The following is a 16,023-nucleotide window of genomic DNA, read 5'->3' as shown; positions in this document are numbered from 1 at the left end:
AGTTCCAGACTTACACAATGGACTAGTACTGGGTTCACAGTTCCAGACTTACACAATGGACTAGTACTGGACTTGCACTAGGTTCACAGTTCCAGACTTACACAATGGACTAGTACTGGGTTCACAGTTCCAGACTTACACAATGGACTAGTACTGGACTTGCACTGGGTTCACAGTTCCAGACTTACACAATGGACTAGTACTGGACTTGCACTGGGTTCACAGTTCCAGACTTACACAATGGACTAGTACTGGGTTCACAGTTCCAGACTTACACAATGGACTAGTACTGGGTTCACAGTTCCAGACTTACACAATGGACTAGTACTGGGTTCACAGTTCCAGACTTACACAATGGACTAGTACTGGACTTGCACTGGGTTCACAGTTCCAGACTTACACAATGGACTAGTACTGGACTTGCACTGGGTTCACAGTTCCAGACTTACACAATGGACTAGTACTGGGTTCACAGTTCCAGACTTACACAATGGACTAGTACTGGACTTGCACTGGGTTCACAGTTCCAGACTTACACAATGGACTAGTACTGGACTTGCACTGGGTTCACAGTTCCAGACTTACACAATGGACTAGTACTGGGTTCACAGTTCCAGACTTACACAATGGACTAGTACTGGACTTGCACTGGGTTCACAGTTCCAGACTTACACAATGGACTAGTACTGGACTTGCACTGGGTTCACAGTTCCAGACTTACACGATGGACTAGTACTGGACTTGCACTGGGTTCACAGTTCCAGACTTACACATTGGACTAGTACTGGACTTGCACTGGGTTCACAGTTCCAGACTTACACAATGGACTAGTACTGGGTTCACAGTTCCAGACTTACACAATGGACTAGTACTGGGTTCACAGTTCCAGACTTACACAATGGACTAGTACTGGGTTCACAGTTCCAGACTTACACAATGGACTAGTACTGGACTTGCACTGGGTTCACAGTTCCAGACTTACACAATGGACTAGTACTGGACTTGCACTGGGTTCACAGTTCCAGACTTACACAATGGACTAGTACTGGGTTCACAGTTCCAGACTTACACAATGGACTAGTACTGGACTTGCACTGGGTTCACAGTTCCAGACTTACACAATGGACTAGTACTGGACTTGCACTGGGTTCACAGTTCCAGACTTACACAATGGACTAGTACTGGGTTCACAGTTCCAGACTTACACAATGGACTAGTACTGGACTTGCACTGGGTTCACAGTTCCAGACTTACACAATGGACTAGTACTGGACTTGCACTGGGTTCACAGTTCCAGACTTACACGATGGACTAGTACTGGACTTGCACTGGGTTCACAGTTCCAGACTTACACATTGGACTAGTACTGGACTTGCACTGGGTTCACAGTTCCAGACTTACACAATGGACTAGTACTGGACTTGCACTGGGTTCACAGTTCCAGACTTACACAATGGACTAGTACTGGACTTGCACTGGGTTCACAGTTCCAGACTTACACAATGGACTAGTACTGGACTTGCACTGGGTTCACAGTTCCAGACTTACACAATGGACTAGTACTGGACTTGCACTGGGTTCACAGTTCCAGACTTACACAATGGACTAGTACTGGGTTCACAGTTCCAGACTTACACAATGGACTAGCACTGGGTTCACAGTTCCAGACTTACACAATGGACTAGTACTGGACTTGCACTGGGTTCACAGTTCCAGACTTACACAATGGACTAGTACTGGACTTGCACTGGGTTCACAGTTCCAGACTTACACAATGGACTAGTACTGGGTTCACAGTTCCAGACTTACACAATGGACTAGTACTGGGTTCACAGTTCCAGACTTACACAATGGACTAGTACTGGACTTGATCTTGAATCGTGACTCTGTCTCGTACTCATGAAGTGTCTTGACTTTATATCGGAAACGTCTTGACTGTGACACCTTCGCTTTTTATGTAGGGTCTGCGAAGGCCTTTTTGAACCCGACGGAACATTGCTCGAATCTTCTGGATGATCACATGACTTAATCCGAAGATTGGCCTGAGTAGTGTTCACAATAGATCTTTATCGAATTGTCGGCGGACCGCCATTCGTTAGGTTTGAACGGAACGCAAACACTCGTCTAGCGCTGGCTTGGGTAATTTGTGCAAGCTAACTACCAACACTCCACTACTCCCATTCGCGTCACCACCTGAGTTATCTTCTTCTTCTTAAACTGTCAGGTAGAGTTGAGCCTTCGACTCTTGGAACTCTAGGCCAGCAAAAGTGAACAAGTGCTCCCTCTCACCGGCCTGTATGAAAACAGTGTACACTGTTTTGTCTGGCGGGTGGGTCAGACTCGCGGCAAGTGGCAGCGTATAGATCTACTGAGACCCCCGCCATTTTTCTTTTCTATACCAGGCTAACCGTGCGAAACACGCCATTTATTATGTAACGGCCCCTTGAGGAACAGCGCCTGATTGTGACAAGGTTGTGGGAACTTTTTTTACAACTCCGCGCAGTGCAATTAGGATGCTCTCGCACCCCCTTAGGCACCCCCACGGGAGTCTTGTTTTGCTACCCTTTAGCCTAATCGTTTCCTGCTACGATCGTTTCCACCCGGGCGCCACTATGAGGCAGGGTAGCATGCCCGGGCGCCACTATGAGGCAGGGGAGCATGCCCGGGCACCACCAGAGTTATAACAGCACTAATAATTACTGACATAATAGAAGAGTGTTTTCTATTTTAAAAGACTGCTTTTTCTTAATATGTCCTCTCTACACGATTGAATGAGGACTTTGAAAACTAATAGTTCAATCTTGAGAGGATCAGGTGTACTGAGTATAGGCCTAACTTAGATCTAACACTAACAGGTGTACTATGTATAACTTAGATCTAACACTAACAGGTGTAGCATGTATAACTTAGATCTAACACTAACAGCTGTACTATGTATAACTTAGATCTAACACTAACAGCTGTACTATGTATAACTTAGATCTAACACTAACAGCTGTAGCATGTATAACTTAGATCTAACACTAACAGCTGTACTATGTATAACTTAGATCTAACACTAACAGCTGTAGCATGTATAACTTAGATCTAACACTAACAGGTGCACTATGTATAACTTAGATCTAACACTAACAGCTGTACTATGTATAAATTAGATCTAACACTAACAGCTGTACTATGTATAACTTAGATCTAACACTAACAGCTGTACTATGTATAACTTAGATCTAACACTAACAGGTGTACTATGTATAACTTAGATCTAACACTAACAGGTGTACTATGTATAACTTAGATCTAACACTAACAGCTGTACCATCACTGGCGGATCCAGAACTTTGGAGTGGGGGGGGGGGGCGATTTTTTTCCAAACCCTAACCCTAACGCCCAGTAAACCCTAACCCTATGCATAAACGTGCGTACAGCATTCGATATATATATATATTCGATATATGAGAATAAAATAAGACTGTTTCTCAATCTTCGGCGAATAAAAAAAAAAAGGAAAAAAAACAGTCATGTTGAGGCCTTTCTCTTACACGCTTGGGGGTCTGGGAAAGCGCTTTAAGTTTCCTCAATGGGGTTCGGGGCGAAGCCCCGACAATCAAAAGCGCTTTCTTGCATTTTTCACTGCAGAAACGCTTTCTCCTGACATCTACAGCTCATTATTTATCAGTGGGGTTCGGGGCGTAGCCCCGACGCAAAAAGCGTTTTCTTGCATTTTTCACTGCAGAAACGCATTCTCCTGACATCTACAGCTTATTGTTTATCAGGTGGGTTCGGGGCCGACGCAAAAAGCGTTTTCTTCCATTTTTCACGGCAGAAACGCATTCTCCTGACATCTACAGCTCATTGTTTATCAGTGGGGTTCGGGGCGAAGCCCCGACGCCAAAATCGTTTCCTTGCATTTTTCACGGCTGAAACGCATTATCCTGACATCTACAGCTCATTATTTATTAGTGGGGTTCGCGGCGAAGCCCCGACTCCAAAAGCGTTTTCTTGCATTCTTCACTGTAGAAACGCATTCTCCTGACATCTACAGCTTATTATTCATCAGTGAGGTTCGGGGCGAAACCTCAACGCTAAAAGCGTTTTTTCGGCATTCTTCACTGCAGTAACGCATTCTCCTGACCTACAGCTCATTATTCATTCTATTATAAAGGGCCTTTTGAATAATATGGAAAAATATTCTAATATTCTAATATGCATTTATAGTCCCTTAATACATTGCAAATACAACTGATTTGTTCTTTGAAAAGATAAGATACCCAACATATTTAGATTAAGGCTTTGAGGATCGCCGCCGAAAAAAAAAATTCGATTAATAATATTCAATAAAATGTAAGCCGAGTGTGGATCGCCCCTACCGCCCCCCCCCCCCCCCCTGGATCCGCCAGTGTGTACCATGTATAACTTAGATCTAACACTAACAGACCGAACTTTTCTGAAGTAGCCAGCTGGTTTAGGCACAAAGACACACATTTCTTTTTTTACAAATACTTTGATTTTATATTTCTTTGTAGAATTCATTGTAGCAGTCCTAGTGACGTTAGTTTTTCTGTCTTCGTTTGTTTGTTTGTATTGTTGCCTTATATTCCTAGTTGACATTTGGTCGTCAATGTAGATGTATCTTTAACTAGATATAAGAAATAGAAGAAACTTAATTGGGTTCTCACGTATTTCTACAGATCTCTGATGTCAGCACGACACTCACGGCTGTACGCAAGCAAGTCATCTCGCAATTAAAAAGACGTGCCAAGAACATCTCGGAACAAAAAAAGGGGAGGCAAGCAAAGATAAAAGGTGATGAGTGTACTGGATGGAGTTGTTCCCATTAGAAATGTATAAGAAATACATTTCAAGTCTTTCAATACTTTCAGATATTTTAGTTAAATGTTGAAACTCATACATTCTTACTATGACTATAAATACATTCTAACTATGACTATAGATACATTCTTACTATGACTGTAGATACATTCTAACTATGACTATAGATACATTCTTACTATGACTGTAGATACATTCTTACTTTGACTGTAGATACATTCTAACTTTGACTATAGATACATTCTAACTATGACTATAGATACATTCTAACTATGACTGTAGATACATTTTTACTATGACTGTAGATACATTCTTACTTTGACTGTAGATACATTCTAACTATGACTATAGATACATTCTAACTATGACTATAGATACATTCTAACTATGACTGTAGATACATTCTTACTTTGACTGTAGATACATTCTAACTATGACTATAGATACATTCTAACTATGACTATAGATACATTCTAACTATGACTGTAGATATATTCTAACTGACTGTAGATACATTCTAACTATGACTATAGATACATTCTAACTGTGACTGTAGATACATTCTTGCCATTGCATGACATTTGTATGAGATAAATTCTTGAGTGTCAACAAGAAAGACAACGAGACAGATATTTTGGTCTGTACTCATGTTTTGATGTCTTTCAAATAGGCTTCTCTTTTTTTTTTTACTTCCAGACATTGACCAATTATTATAAAACCAGACATGGACCAATTATTATAAAACCAGACATGGACCAATTATTATAAAACCAGACATTGACAAATTATTATAAAACCAGACATTGACCAATTATTATAAAAACAGACATTGACCAATTATTATAAAACCTGACATTGACCAATTATTATAAAACTGAACATTGACAATGTATTATAAAACCAGACATTGGTCAATTATTATAAAACCAGACATTGACCACGCATTATAAAAATTGTGAATTGGTTAAGCCTAATGCAGAGAATTCAACTGAATGCAGCTATTTGTAATAATTTTACATTTCCTTTAGCTGAGTGTCCGAAAGTAATTTCTGCTATAGGCACAGGATCCCATTGGCTCTGGAACTCCTCTACGGGATCCTATGTGGTGGAGTCTTACAATCCATCAGAGTTTCGTCCTGCATACATAATGAGTGGATCAGGGCCATCGGATATACTCATGGAATTCGATCTAAGAGAAGATGTTAATTATGGAATAGTCAGCAGATATTTTGCTCTACCTTTTACGTGTATTGGAACTGGCCATGCAGTCTTCAGGTAAATAATTTAAGATATACTATTGACTTTGTAACACAGAGGTAAGTACATTGTGCTATAGTAGTGACTTTGTAACACAGAGGTAAGTATTGTGCTATAGTAGTGACTTTGTAACACAGAGGTAAGTACATTGTGCTATAGTAGTGACTTTGTAACACAGAGGTAAGTACATTGTGCTATACCCTTTGTAACACAGAGGTAAGTACATTGTGCTATAGTAGTGACTTTGTAACACAGAGGTAAGTACAAGCCAATTCTGGAGCGGCAGAGTTTGCCCCAGTTCGTGCAATGATATACATCTGTTTTAGGGCAAGTTGATAGGGCCCCTTTTTTTTTTCTTTCTCTTCGTTTCTTTTGCTTTCAACGAGGTTCTTACCAACACACACAGTCTTCATACTGTCCGGTCTTTGGCTAGCTGCACCCACAATACTTTCCTTGATGCCCGTGGTTCTCATGTCTCGCTTGCAGACATCTCTATAGGCAGGGACGGACTGGGTGTCAAAATCGACCCGGGCATTTCTATACAATCCGGCCCACAAATTATATTCCACATGATGGGTATCCAATTATACCTGTCCTCAAGAACATTGTGTTAAGTTTAATAATGTATCGAAAGTAGTTAGCTATATTAATAATTTATTAGATGATTTTGAAACTGTTAAGCACTATTACTATTACTAAATGACTAAAGTATAACACTTGGTATGGGGAATCTCTAAGTGTGAACAAATTCCTGCTACCATATTCATTAACTGAGGATTAACATATAAATGTACATGAAGATCCTCCATCAACAAACATATTTATTTATGATTCAGTTTCACTCGCCATTTTCTCAGGCATATAGACTTCAATTTACAAATACAACTCTTCATCCTCCATTACTTAACGGCCCACTTCACAAGGTCATAGGGCGCGGTGGCTGAGTGGTTAAGTACTTGGCGTCCGAAACTTGGGCCATGGGTTCGAATCTCGATGAAGACTGGTATTTTGAATTTCGGGAAATTGAGGGCGCCCTTGATTCCACCCAACTCTAACGTGCCTCTGACTTTAGTTTTAGTGGAAAGTAAAGTCGTTGTGCTGGCCACATGACACCCTGCTTGATAACCGTTTGCCAAAGAATCATATGACCTTAACATCATCCGCCCTGAAGAACGCATCGATCTGTAAGTGGAACATAACTCACAATGTCCCATACTGCTTTCTCAATAACCTGGACACCTAATTTGACTGTCTGCATCTTAGAGTGAGCTCTACACACACAACAAAACTTGTTCACTTGTTTGAAGGTAATTAAATATTCTTACGTTCAGTAAAACAAATGCTGTCAAGATTGTTTCATATTTTAGAAAAGCCTTTTTTTATTTCGACCTCAGTCTATATCTTTGTTGTCTTGGTATTAGTGTTTCTTATGGTGTCGAGCCTGTTCATCCATAAATGAAGTCATCATAAAAAAGGTGGGAGAATCTCTAGTGCTTGTGAGAACACATTAATTATTATTTTTTTATTTTTTGCATAGGGTTCCAGCAATAGTTGCTTTTTATCTTAAGTATTTTCTGCTCCTGATTCCAATCAACGCATTGCTACATCATCAAGATAATTCTGATTTATGAAGCACTTTGTTGCGAAAACTCCATCCAACTAATTCGTATGGGACTGGAGATGTTGTCTATAGGACACAGCTAATGGATAGAGAGATCTGCTGAACTTCATAATATTCCAATGAGATTACTTTTTGATTTAGACATACAGGCAGACGATGCACAAAATGTTCATGAACATTTAAGACGTCTAGTCCGTTCAAGAGAAATATTTTCTCGTTCTCTAGCCAAATTTAAAATTTATTTTTTTACTTTGAAAACTAATAACGGTCAAAGGAAAGTTTGAGGCCAACGAGAAGTCATTCTTTTCCCAACGACATACGGCAACTAGGAAATTCTCAGAAAATCGTTAGAGGCGATTTCAACATCCGCCTTGACCCACGCTCCACCCCTCCACATGTCTCCACGAAGTTACGAGTTGAATTGTAAAAAATGGTCCCGGTTAAAATACAAAATTAATATTATCTAGTCTATATAGCAAGTAGTCAACATACTGCATACAACTGACGACACTAAAAGTAGTGCTTATTGTCAATATTGAAGCGATGCAAAACTACTTTCATCTTTAAATAGGCTACAAAAATTGATTGGACTAAACTAGCGAAACATGGTTATCTTGTTTTCAATACAATCAATTAACTGATATATTAATTAATTAAATCATAGTGCAAAGTTTAAGACTAAGAAGATATATTTCTTTTAAAATTATTTTCCTAAGTCTCAATATCTTCTTCAATACTAGTTGTTACAAACATAGGATTAATTTTAGATTGGTTATTACGAGCCACTTAACTAACTCAGAACTAATAGAATTGTGTTTATTACAGAAGTCACTAATACTAAGAACTAATACATTTTTTTTTAATATAGACGTCACTTCTATTGTCACAAGCTGGGGACTAATATAATAGTGAAATATCACTTAAAACGAATGGACATTATATCTGAACTGGTGCTGCCTGGAGCAACATATGGCAATGTCTTCCCATACACGTCCGGAGAGAACAGTGACATTGACTTGGCTGTGGATGAATATGGTCAGTTGATAATACAGATTGAATGTAGCACTAGAGATACAATAGAATATGGGGATGGGTCTTTAGACGCTAAAATTGATATTTTATTGAAATATTGCATATTAATTGGTAGCTATTGAATAACAATGTCTGTGTATTTTCAGGTCTGTGGGTTATCTATGCCACCAATGTATCCGCTGGTAAAATGGTGATATCTAAGATAGATCATAAAAAGATGGAACTAGAGAAGACCTGGATAACTAGCTATACCAAGGCTCATGTTGGTAACGCCTTTATGTTATGTGGAACTCTTTATGCCACCAACTCCCACAGAGACACACCTACCTTTATTAAATATACATTCAACACAGACACAAACGCGGAGAAAATTCTGGACAGAGGGGAGATAACCTTTCCCAATTTTGCTCCCTTGGGGCCAGTTGTCTATGGAGAACAACCAAGAGTCAATAAATCTGCTAATAGTGTTATGCTGACCTATGACTTTCGTACATCGGAGTTACATTCTTGGAGTAATGGAAGAATTGAACGGTTTCCTATCTATTTTTTAGAACAATAAATGAAACCTGTGAACATCAGGTTTTAGTTATGATTCTATGTTGAAGGCTTCATAAAAGTTTGCAATGATTCCAAGCAACTCCTAAATTGTATATTCTTAGCGAAACTAGTCTTAATGACCAGTTACTGCCACTACAGGTCAGAAGACTCATCATTTTAGATGAACGATATTACAGCACTATGTAACAAGTAGATCAATATGAACTTGATGTAAGAAATATAACAATATGAACTTGATGTAAGAAATATGTCAATATGAACTTGATGTAAGAAATATGTCAATATGAACTTGATGTAACAAATATGTCAATATGAACTTGATGTAAGAAATATGTCAATATGAACTTGATGTAAGAAATATGTCAATATGAACTTGATGTAACAAATATGTCAATATGAACTTGATGTAAGAAATATATCAATATGAACTTGATGTAAGAAATATGTCAATATGAACTCGATGTAAGAAATATGTCAATATGAACTTGATGTAAGAAATATATCAATATGAACTCGATGTAAGAAATATGTCAATATGAACTCGATGTAAGAAATATGTCAATATGAACTTGATGTAAGAAATATATCAATATGAACTTGATGTAAGAAATATGTCAATATGAACTCGATGTAAGAAATATGTCAATATGAACTTGATGTAAGAAATATATCAATATGAACTTGATGTAAGAAATATGTCAATATGAACTCGATGTAAGAAATATGTCAATATGAACTTGATGTAAGAAATATGTCAATATGAGCTTGATGTAAGAAATATGTCAATGTGAACTTGATGTAAGAAATATGTCAATGTGAACTTGATGTTTATACATAGAAATAGATGTAGTCAAGATTATCTGCTGTCTAATGATAGTATTGCATTCTAAAAAAAACCAATCAATCATTGTAGCATTAGGACAGGAGGACACCAGTAGGACACCAGTTCAACACTTTATTTAATAAACGATTTAGAGTATATACCTCCAAGACATTAAACAATCTAGAACAAATATCTTTAAGACATTAAACAATTTAGCACACCAGAAAAAAACAATATCATTTTATATAAAATGTATAAAATAAGAAAAACATTCTAAAATATCGCTATATTGTGACAATATACACCATTCCAATATAGCGACTGATCTTTGGTGATAGCATGCAAATTGTGTCCACACCAAAATACAGTGCATTCAGCCGAGAAGACAAACAATCCGTGCTTTTGTTTCTTTATTGTCTGAAAACAATTCTTGACACATTTCTGATGTGACATTTTTGTGGAAGAATATCTTGTACTCTTTGAATGTCTTCACTTGGAGATTCCAAGTGGATGGATGAAGCACAAGTTCAAAAATATATGGTATCATTCTATCGATGATTTAAAATATAAACTAGAAAACTATTTGGATTAGGATTTACTAGCAAAGATTATTATAGTTCGTGGTTACTCTTACAATGAATTATGGACTCCGATAGACCAAGAATAGAATGTATACAATGGAATAGAATTCATTTGGATGGACTAACATTCAGTATTCTCTTTTTTTTTCATTCCATTTGTTTAGTGACGCCCAAAATGAAAACAAAAAGCTGTTACAGGTTTGTGTGTAGTTTGTCAAGCCTAACTCCCCCAAAACCTCAAAGGCACATCCCAATGTCAGCATCGTTGATCTCTTGCTCAAGTGTCACGTTTAATTGTTTTTTGGCCTTCTAGAAGTGAACCAAAGACTCACAAGTTCTCACACCTTTGTAAAACCACGATTTCAAGGCCCATACATAATAATGAACGAGAAGGGGGAGAGAGGTGAAGGAAATACAAAACTAGGTCAAAAGAAGTGTCATAAGAATAAAACATACATACAAATACATGAATGTCAAAGCTTGACATCTCAATAACTCATGTAGGAAAGATATTTTGAAAATAGGTCAACTTGTTACCCTGCCCCAATCCCCCCCCCCCTCTTATTAATTAGTCTGGATGAATCATGGAGTTCCATTTGTAATAGATCTAGAGTCTAGACTAACACTATTTAACCTGTGCCATTATAAAAATGTGAATCAATTGTTTTTTAGCGGCCCCCGTAAGGGGAAAAAGCCGCTATTAGGTTTGTGCAAAATGTCCGTCTGTCCGTCTGTCCGTCTGTCCGTCTGTCACACTCAGATCTCGAAAACTAGAAGAGATATGAAAAATATTATTTCATCATTAAATCCGGCTTGAAAAGTTTAGGTGCAACGGCTACTTTTGGTTTTCTAAAAGCAAACCGTTTAATTTATAAAATTAATTATGCAAGCGATTTTTTCATAAAAATACACCAATTCTAAAACAATTACGTAAATGTAAGGGAGGCAATGTTACAATATGCTAACAAAGATAGACAATTTTTGTGTATTTTCAGTATCACTAAGTCAAATATATTTTTAAAATGTACAGGAAACGTTTACAACAAATACAAATAATAGTTAAAGATGTTTTTTCTGGTCAACTAGCTGCTAAAATTAAAAGAAAACATTTCTGTTTGTTTATAAAGGCTAATAATGCACTTTGTATGTAAATATCACGCACATTTTTTTAAATGGACTTTTTATGCAGCGATTTTCGTGCAGTAGCGTAACGTCGCAACATGATCAGGTGCTAAACCAATTCCTTAAACTTTTTTTAAAAATCAGATTTTATTTATTTTTTGTTTAGTGCCCCCATCCGAATAAAAGAAGCTTATTTTTGTGCGTTTTGTCTGTTGGTCGGTCTGTCCGTCACGATTAGATTTAAAAAACTAGAACTCTAAAAGCTATTGAAAATCTGATTTACCCTTTAATGTTCCTCCCATAACATCTCAATAGTTTTAAGTATCTAAAATTGATTGTTCCGGATTTTTTTGTGCAAAACTAATCAACGCCAACAAATGTTTGTTTGCTCTTCTAACTTATATTACATTCAATTTCCATGCTTAAACGTTGCAAAAACACATTATCAATAATATGTTGTTCCGTTTTTTATGTAAATAGCATATTAATGCTAAATCATAATCTCTATACTGACTTATATTTCATTAAGTGTAAAAATGTTCCGGATATTGTTTTATAAAACATGAATTATGCCTAATGATTGTTTGAAATCGCATAAGGCTTTTAAAAAAAGTAATTTACTAGAATTGATTACTGAAAATTACTTTTTAGACATTTAATTTTCTTGTAAAACATAACATAGAAGTTTTGTAATCGATAAAGAAAGTTCCGGATTTTGTTTCTTACAAATCGTCGCCAGAAATTTCCGAATTTATTTAAAAATCTACTAACGCCAAATAATTGTTTGAACTCCCTCTTCTAATTAATAAACAAATAATGTTCTCATTTACGAAATAATGTTTTTACGGATTTTTATGAAAAATATTTTAACTCACTACTCTCTTACAGTACATTTAACTTTCTACCTAAAACATTAAAAAATCTAATTATCGTTAATATTATGTTCCGATTTTTAAGGAAAACATAATCCAAACACCAAAGTAAGGTATGAAAATCTCTCCACGTGGCTGTAGTACATCTAATTTTTATACGAGACCATCCAAAAAATTTAATTAACGGTATTACATTTATCTGAAATTCTCTTTTTCTTTTACTATTTATACAAACATCCGGAACAATCTATTATATAAACTTTTCAATTGTGTTCATACCTAAAAATTATTGCGATGTTTTGAAACGTAAAATAAAGGTTAATCAATTTTTAATAACTTTTAGTTGTTTTTTTTTATATCAAGATGACGGACAGACCGACTGACAGACAAAACGCAAAAACAATGTGGCTTTGATCCTTTTTAAATAATATCTATTAGAACTCAGTGCACCAATGTCTATGAACCCTCGTTAAATATCTCGTGTAAATAAAGACATTTTTTTTTATGGTACCGGTACTAGCCTATTGTGAGGTAATGGAATTTTTTTTCTTTGACGTCATATGTATGGACTCTTTAAATGTAATGTTAAAAGAACGCACTCGGTGCACCAATGTCTATTAACCCTCGAAAAAATTGCTTGTATTAATGAAAACATATTTTAGTCTAACTAAGCCGTGTGACGTAGTGTTTTTTTTCCTTTGACGTCACATGGAATGAATTCTTTAAATGAAATGCTAAAAGAACGCACTCGGTGCACCAATGTCTATGAACTTTCGAGAAATGGCTCGTGTTGATAAAGGTGATTTTTAGTCTAGCTAGGCCTTGTGACGTAGTGTTTTTTTTTCTTTGACGTCATATGGAATGAATTCTTTAAATGAAATGCTAAAAGAACGCACTCGGTGCACCAATGTCTATGAACACTCGAGAAATGGCTCGTGTTGATAAAGGTGATTTTTAGTCTAGCTAGGCCTTGTGACGTAGTGTTTTTTTTTCCTTTGACGTCATATGGAATGAATTCTTTAAATGAAATGCTAAAAGAACGCACTCGGTGCACCAATGTCTATGAACACTCGATAAAAGGCTCGTAATGATGAAGGCGATTTTTATTCTAGCTAGGCCGTGTGACGTAGTGTTTTTTTTCCTTTGACGTCATATGGAATGAATTCTTTAAATGAAATGCTTAAAGAACGCACTCGGTGCACCAAAGTTTATGAACACTCGATAAATGGCTCTTATAGATGAAGGCGATTTTTAGTCTAGCTAGGCCTTGTGACGTAGTGTTTTTTTTTTCCTCTGACGTTATATGGAATTAATTCTTCAAATGAAATGAAAAAAGAACTCGATATAGTAATGTTTATTAAGCCTCGTTATGTGACTCGCGTTTAAAAAATGAATGATATCTTGATTTAGATCTAATCTAGATTTTTTAAACTAGATCTAGATTTTTATTACAGTATATCTAGATCTGGATTTATATTCTAATTAAAATTATTTTATAGTCTAGATCTAGAATTTCTAGATCTAGTTTAGACTAAAATAGACTAGATTAAGATGTAGAATTTCAATTTCTAAACATAAAGTGTAAAAAAAAAGTGTAGATTTTCATTTCCAAACGTTTTGATCAATATTGTAATGTTTTAATATACTAAAACTAATCTACTATTTTTTTTATTAAATTTAAATTTACGGCAAATGAATCTTTGAAACATTATTACTTTTGACCATCGGATGGCTGCCTGGTCGTGCGGTTTGCGCGCTGGACTGTCGTTCAGATTTATGGATGGCCCAGGGTTCAAACCCTGCCCGCTCCCATCCCCCGTCGTCCTGCGGGAGGTTTGGACTAGGAAGTAATTATCTTCAACTCTGAAGGAACATCCGAAACGTGTAAAACATTTTACATCAAAATTAAATCACCTCTTGAATATTATTTGCGAATATGCAGATCCGACAGGGATCCGACTTCGACGGGGGCCGCCTCTGAGTTTGTGTAACACAAACTCTCTTTGTAATCTTGTTTTTTTTTTTGTTTGTTTAGCGCAATCTCATGCGTTCAGCTTTCTCAATGCATTATGATCCTATCACTTGTCTGCACCAGTTGGAAAAGAGGGGGGGGGGCGAACAGTGATTGTTACCGTGATCGTTTTTTAAAGTTCATTTATACATACAAATGTTTTATAAAGTTGTACGATTTCAATGTGAACTTTTGGGGTCAAACTGTGTCAGCGAAATGCTAATGGCATAGAAGGCGTTAGAGTTATCTATTGTTAGTTTCAAACTTTGCAGCGGCGACCTAATTCACTAGGCAAATTATAAAGGGGATATAATTCAATGTATACCACCACATCTTCAAGTAAAATTTCTTTCCGTTGTTCGATTCAAAACAAAAGAATTAATTACCAATAGTTAATTAACTAAATAGTTAATTTTTTATTGAATCTTATTTTGTCTGTTACAAGAAATAATTGGGCGACATTTCAACTTGATCCAAGACTTTGGACCAGACAAACAAAACAGAGTGACTTGTTCCAAGCGTTAGGAAACTAGGATGTGTTTTCTTACTTGCATTCGCTACTTCTCTCAGATTGTGAGGAACATCTCTGCACAGACGTAGACACATGTTCAATACAAGATTTCATTCACATTGACAAGAATTGATGTACATGTATATGTATTAAGTAATAGAATTGATGTACATGTATGTATAAAGTAGTAAAATCGATGTACACGTATGTATAAAGTAGTAGAATTGATGTATATGTATGTATAGTGTAAGATGAGAGAATAGTTGTTATGAATAATGTTGTAAAAATAAAACACTCAACCTCTCATATTTATAGTCTTATCTGCTATTTGTATCTGAACATGTATGCATTCCCTATTGTCTCCTCTAAACACCCGTGCGAAATGCCTGTCTTCTCACAACAAATTATCAAACCCTAACCACTCCCCCCCCCCTTTTCGCTTCTAACACTCCCTTCCTTTTTTGCACTTCCAATTAAACGGGCCGCATTGGAATGCTCTCTACTTGTTATCCCGTGAATTGTGTCACGTTGAGGCTCCTTCTCTCCCCTCTTTCTATATCCGATTCAGAAACCCCATTGACAGCGAAAAACCTGCTGGGAATTACTCCCTTAGAGCACGTGAGAGGAAGCGAGCAGTGAGTTTTAAGGTTGCCTTGTCCCCGTACAAGGACAGCCTTTGTGTCGGCCATAAACCAGTTATCTCTCTATCTAATCCTTGTCCCAATCGTCCTTCGTGCAGAACTCTGCATTCGTAAAGAATGTGGTCTATTGTTTCGTCGTCCTCCATGCAATGGCGACACCGTGT

At 36.8% G+C, this 16,023-nt stretch overlaps 1 protein-coding gene across 3 annotated transcripts in view; it reads left to right on the top strand.

Moving 5' to 3' along the window:
• The window catches only part of LOC106054736 (noelin-3-like), a 94,686-nt gene extending 79,160 nt beyond the window's left edge, over positions 1 to 15,526 (top strand). For all 3 annotated transcript variants that reach the window (XM_056005346.1, XM_056005347.1, XM_056005345.1), the window contains exons 4-7: positions 4,689 to 4,803; positions 5,859 to 6,105; positions 8,577 to 8,743; positions 8,887 to 15,526. In XM_056005346.1, the coding sequence (XP_055861321.1) occupies positions 4,689 to 4,803; positions 5,859 to 6,105; positions 8,577 to 8,743; positions 8,887 to 9,299 (942 nt within the window). In that variant the 3' untranslated portion in view covers positions 9,300 to 15,526. The remainder of the gene's footprint in view (positions 1 to 4,688; positions 4,804 to 5,858; positions 6,106 to 8,576; positions 8,744 to 8,886) is intronic.
• The last annotated feature ends 497 nt before the right edge of the window (positions 15,527 to 16,023 follow it).

Source organism: Biomphalaria glabrata, chromosome 12 (assembly GCF_947242115.1).
Source record: "Biomphalaria glabrata chromosome 12, xgBioGlab47.1, whole genome shotgun sequence".
Taxonomy (NCBI): domain Eukaryota; kingdom Metazoa; phylum Mollusca; class Gastropoda; family Planorbidae; genus Biomphalaria; species Biomphalaria glabrata.
This window is presented reverse-complemented; position numbering and strand designations above follow the sequence as displayed.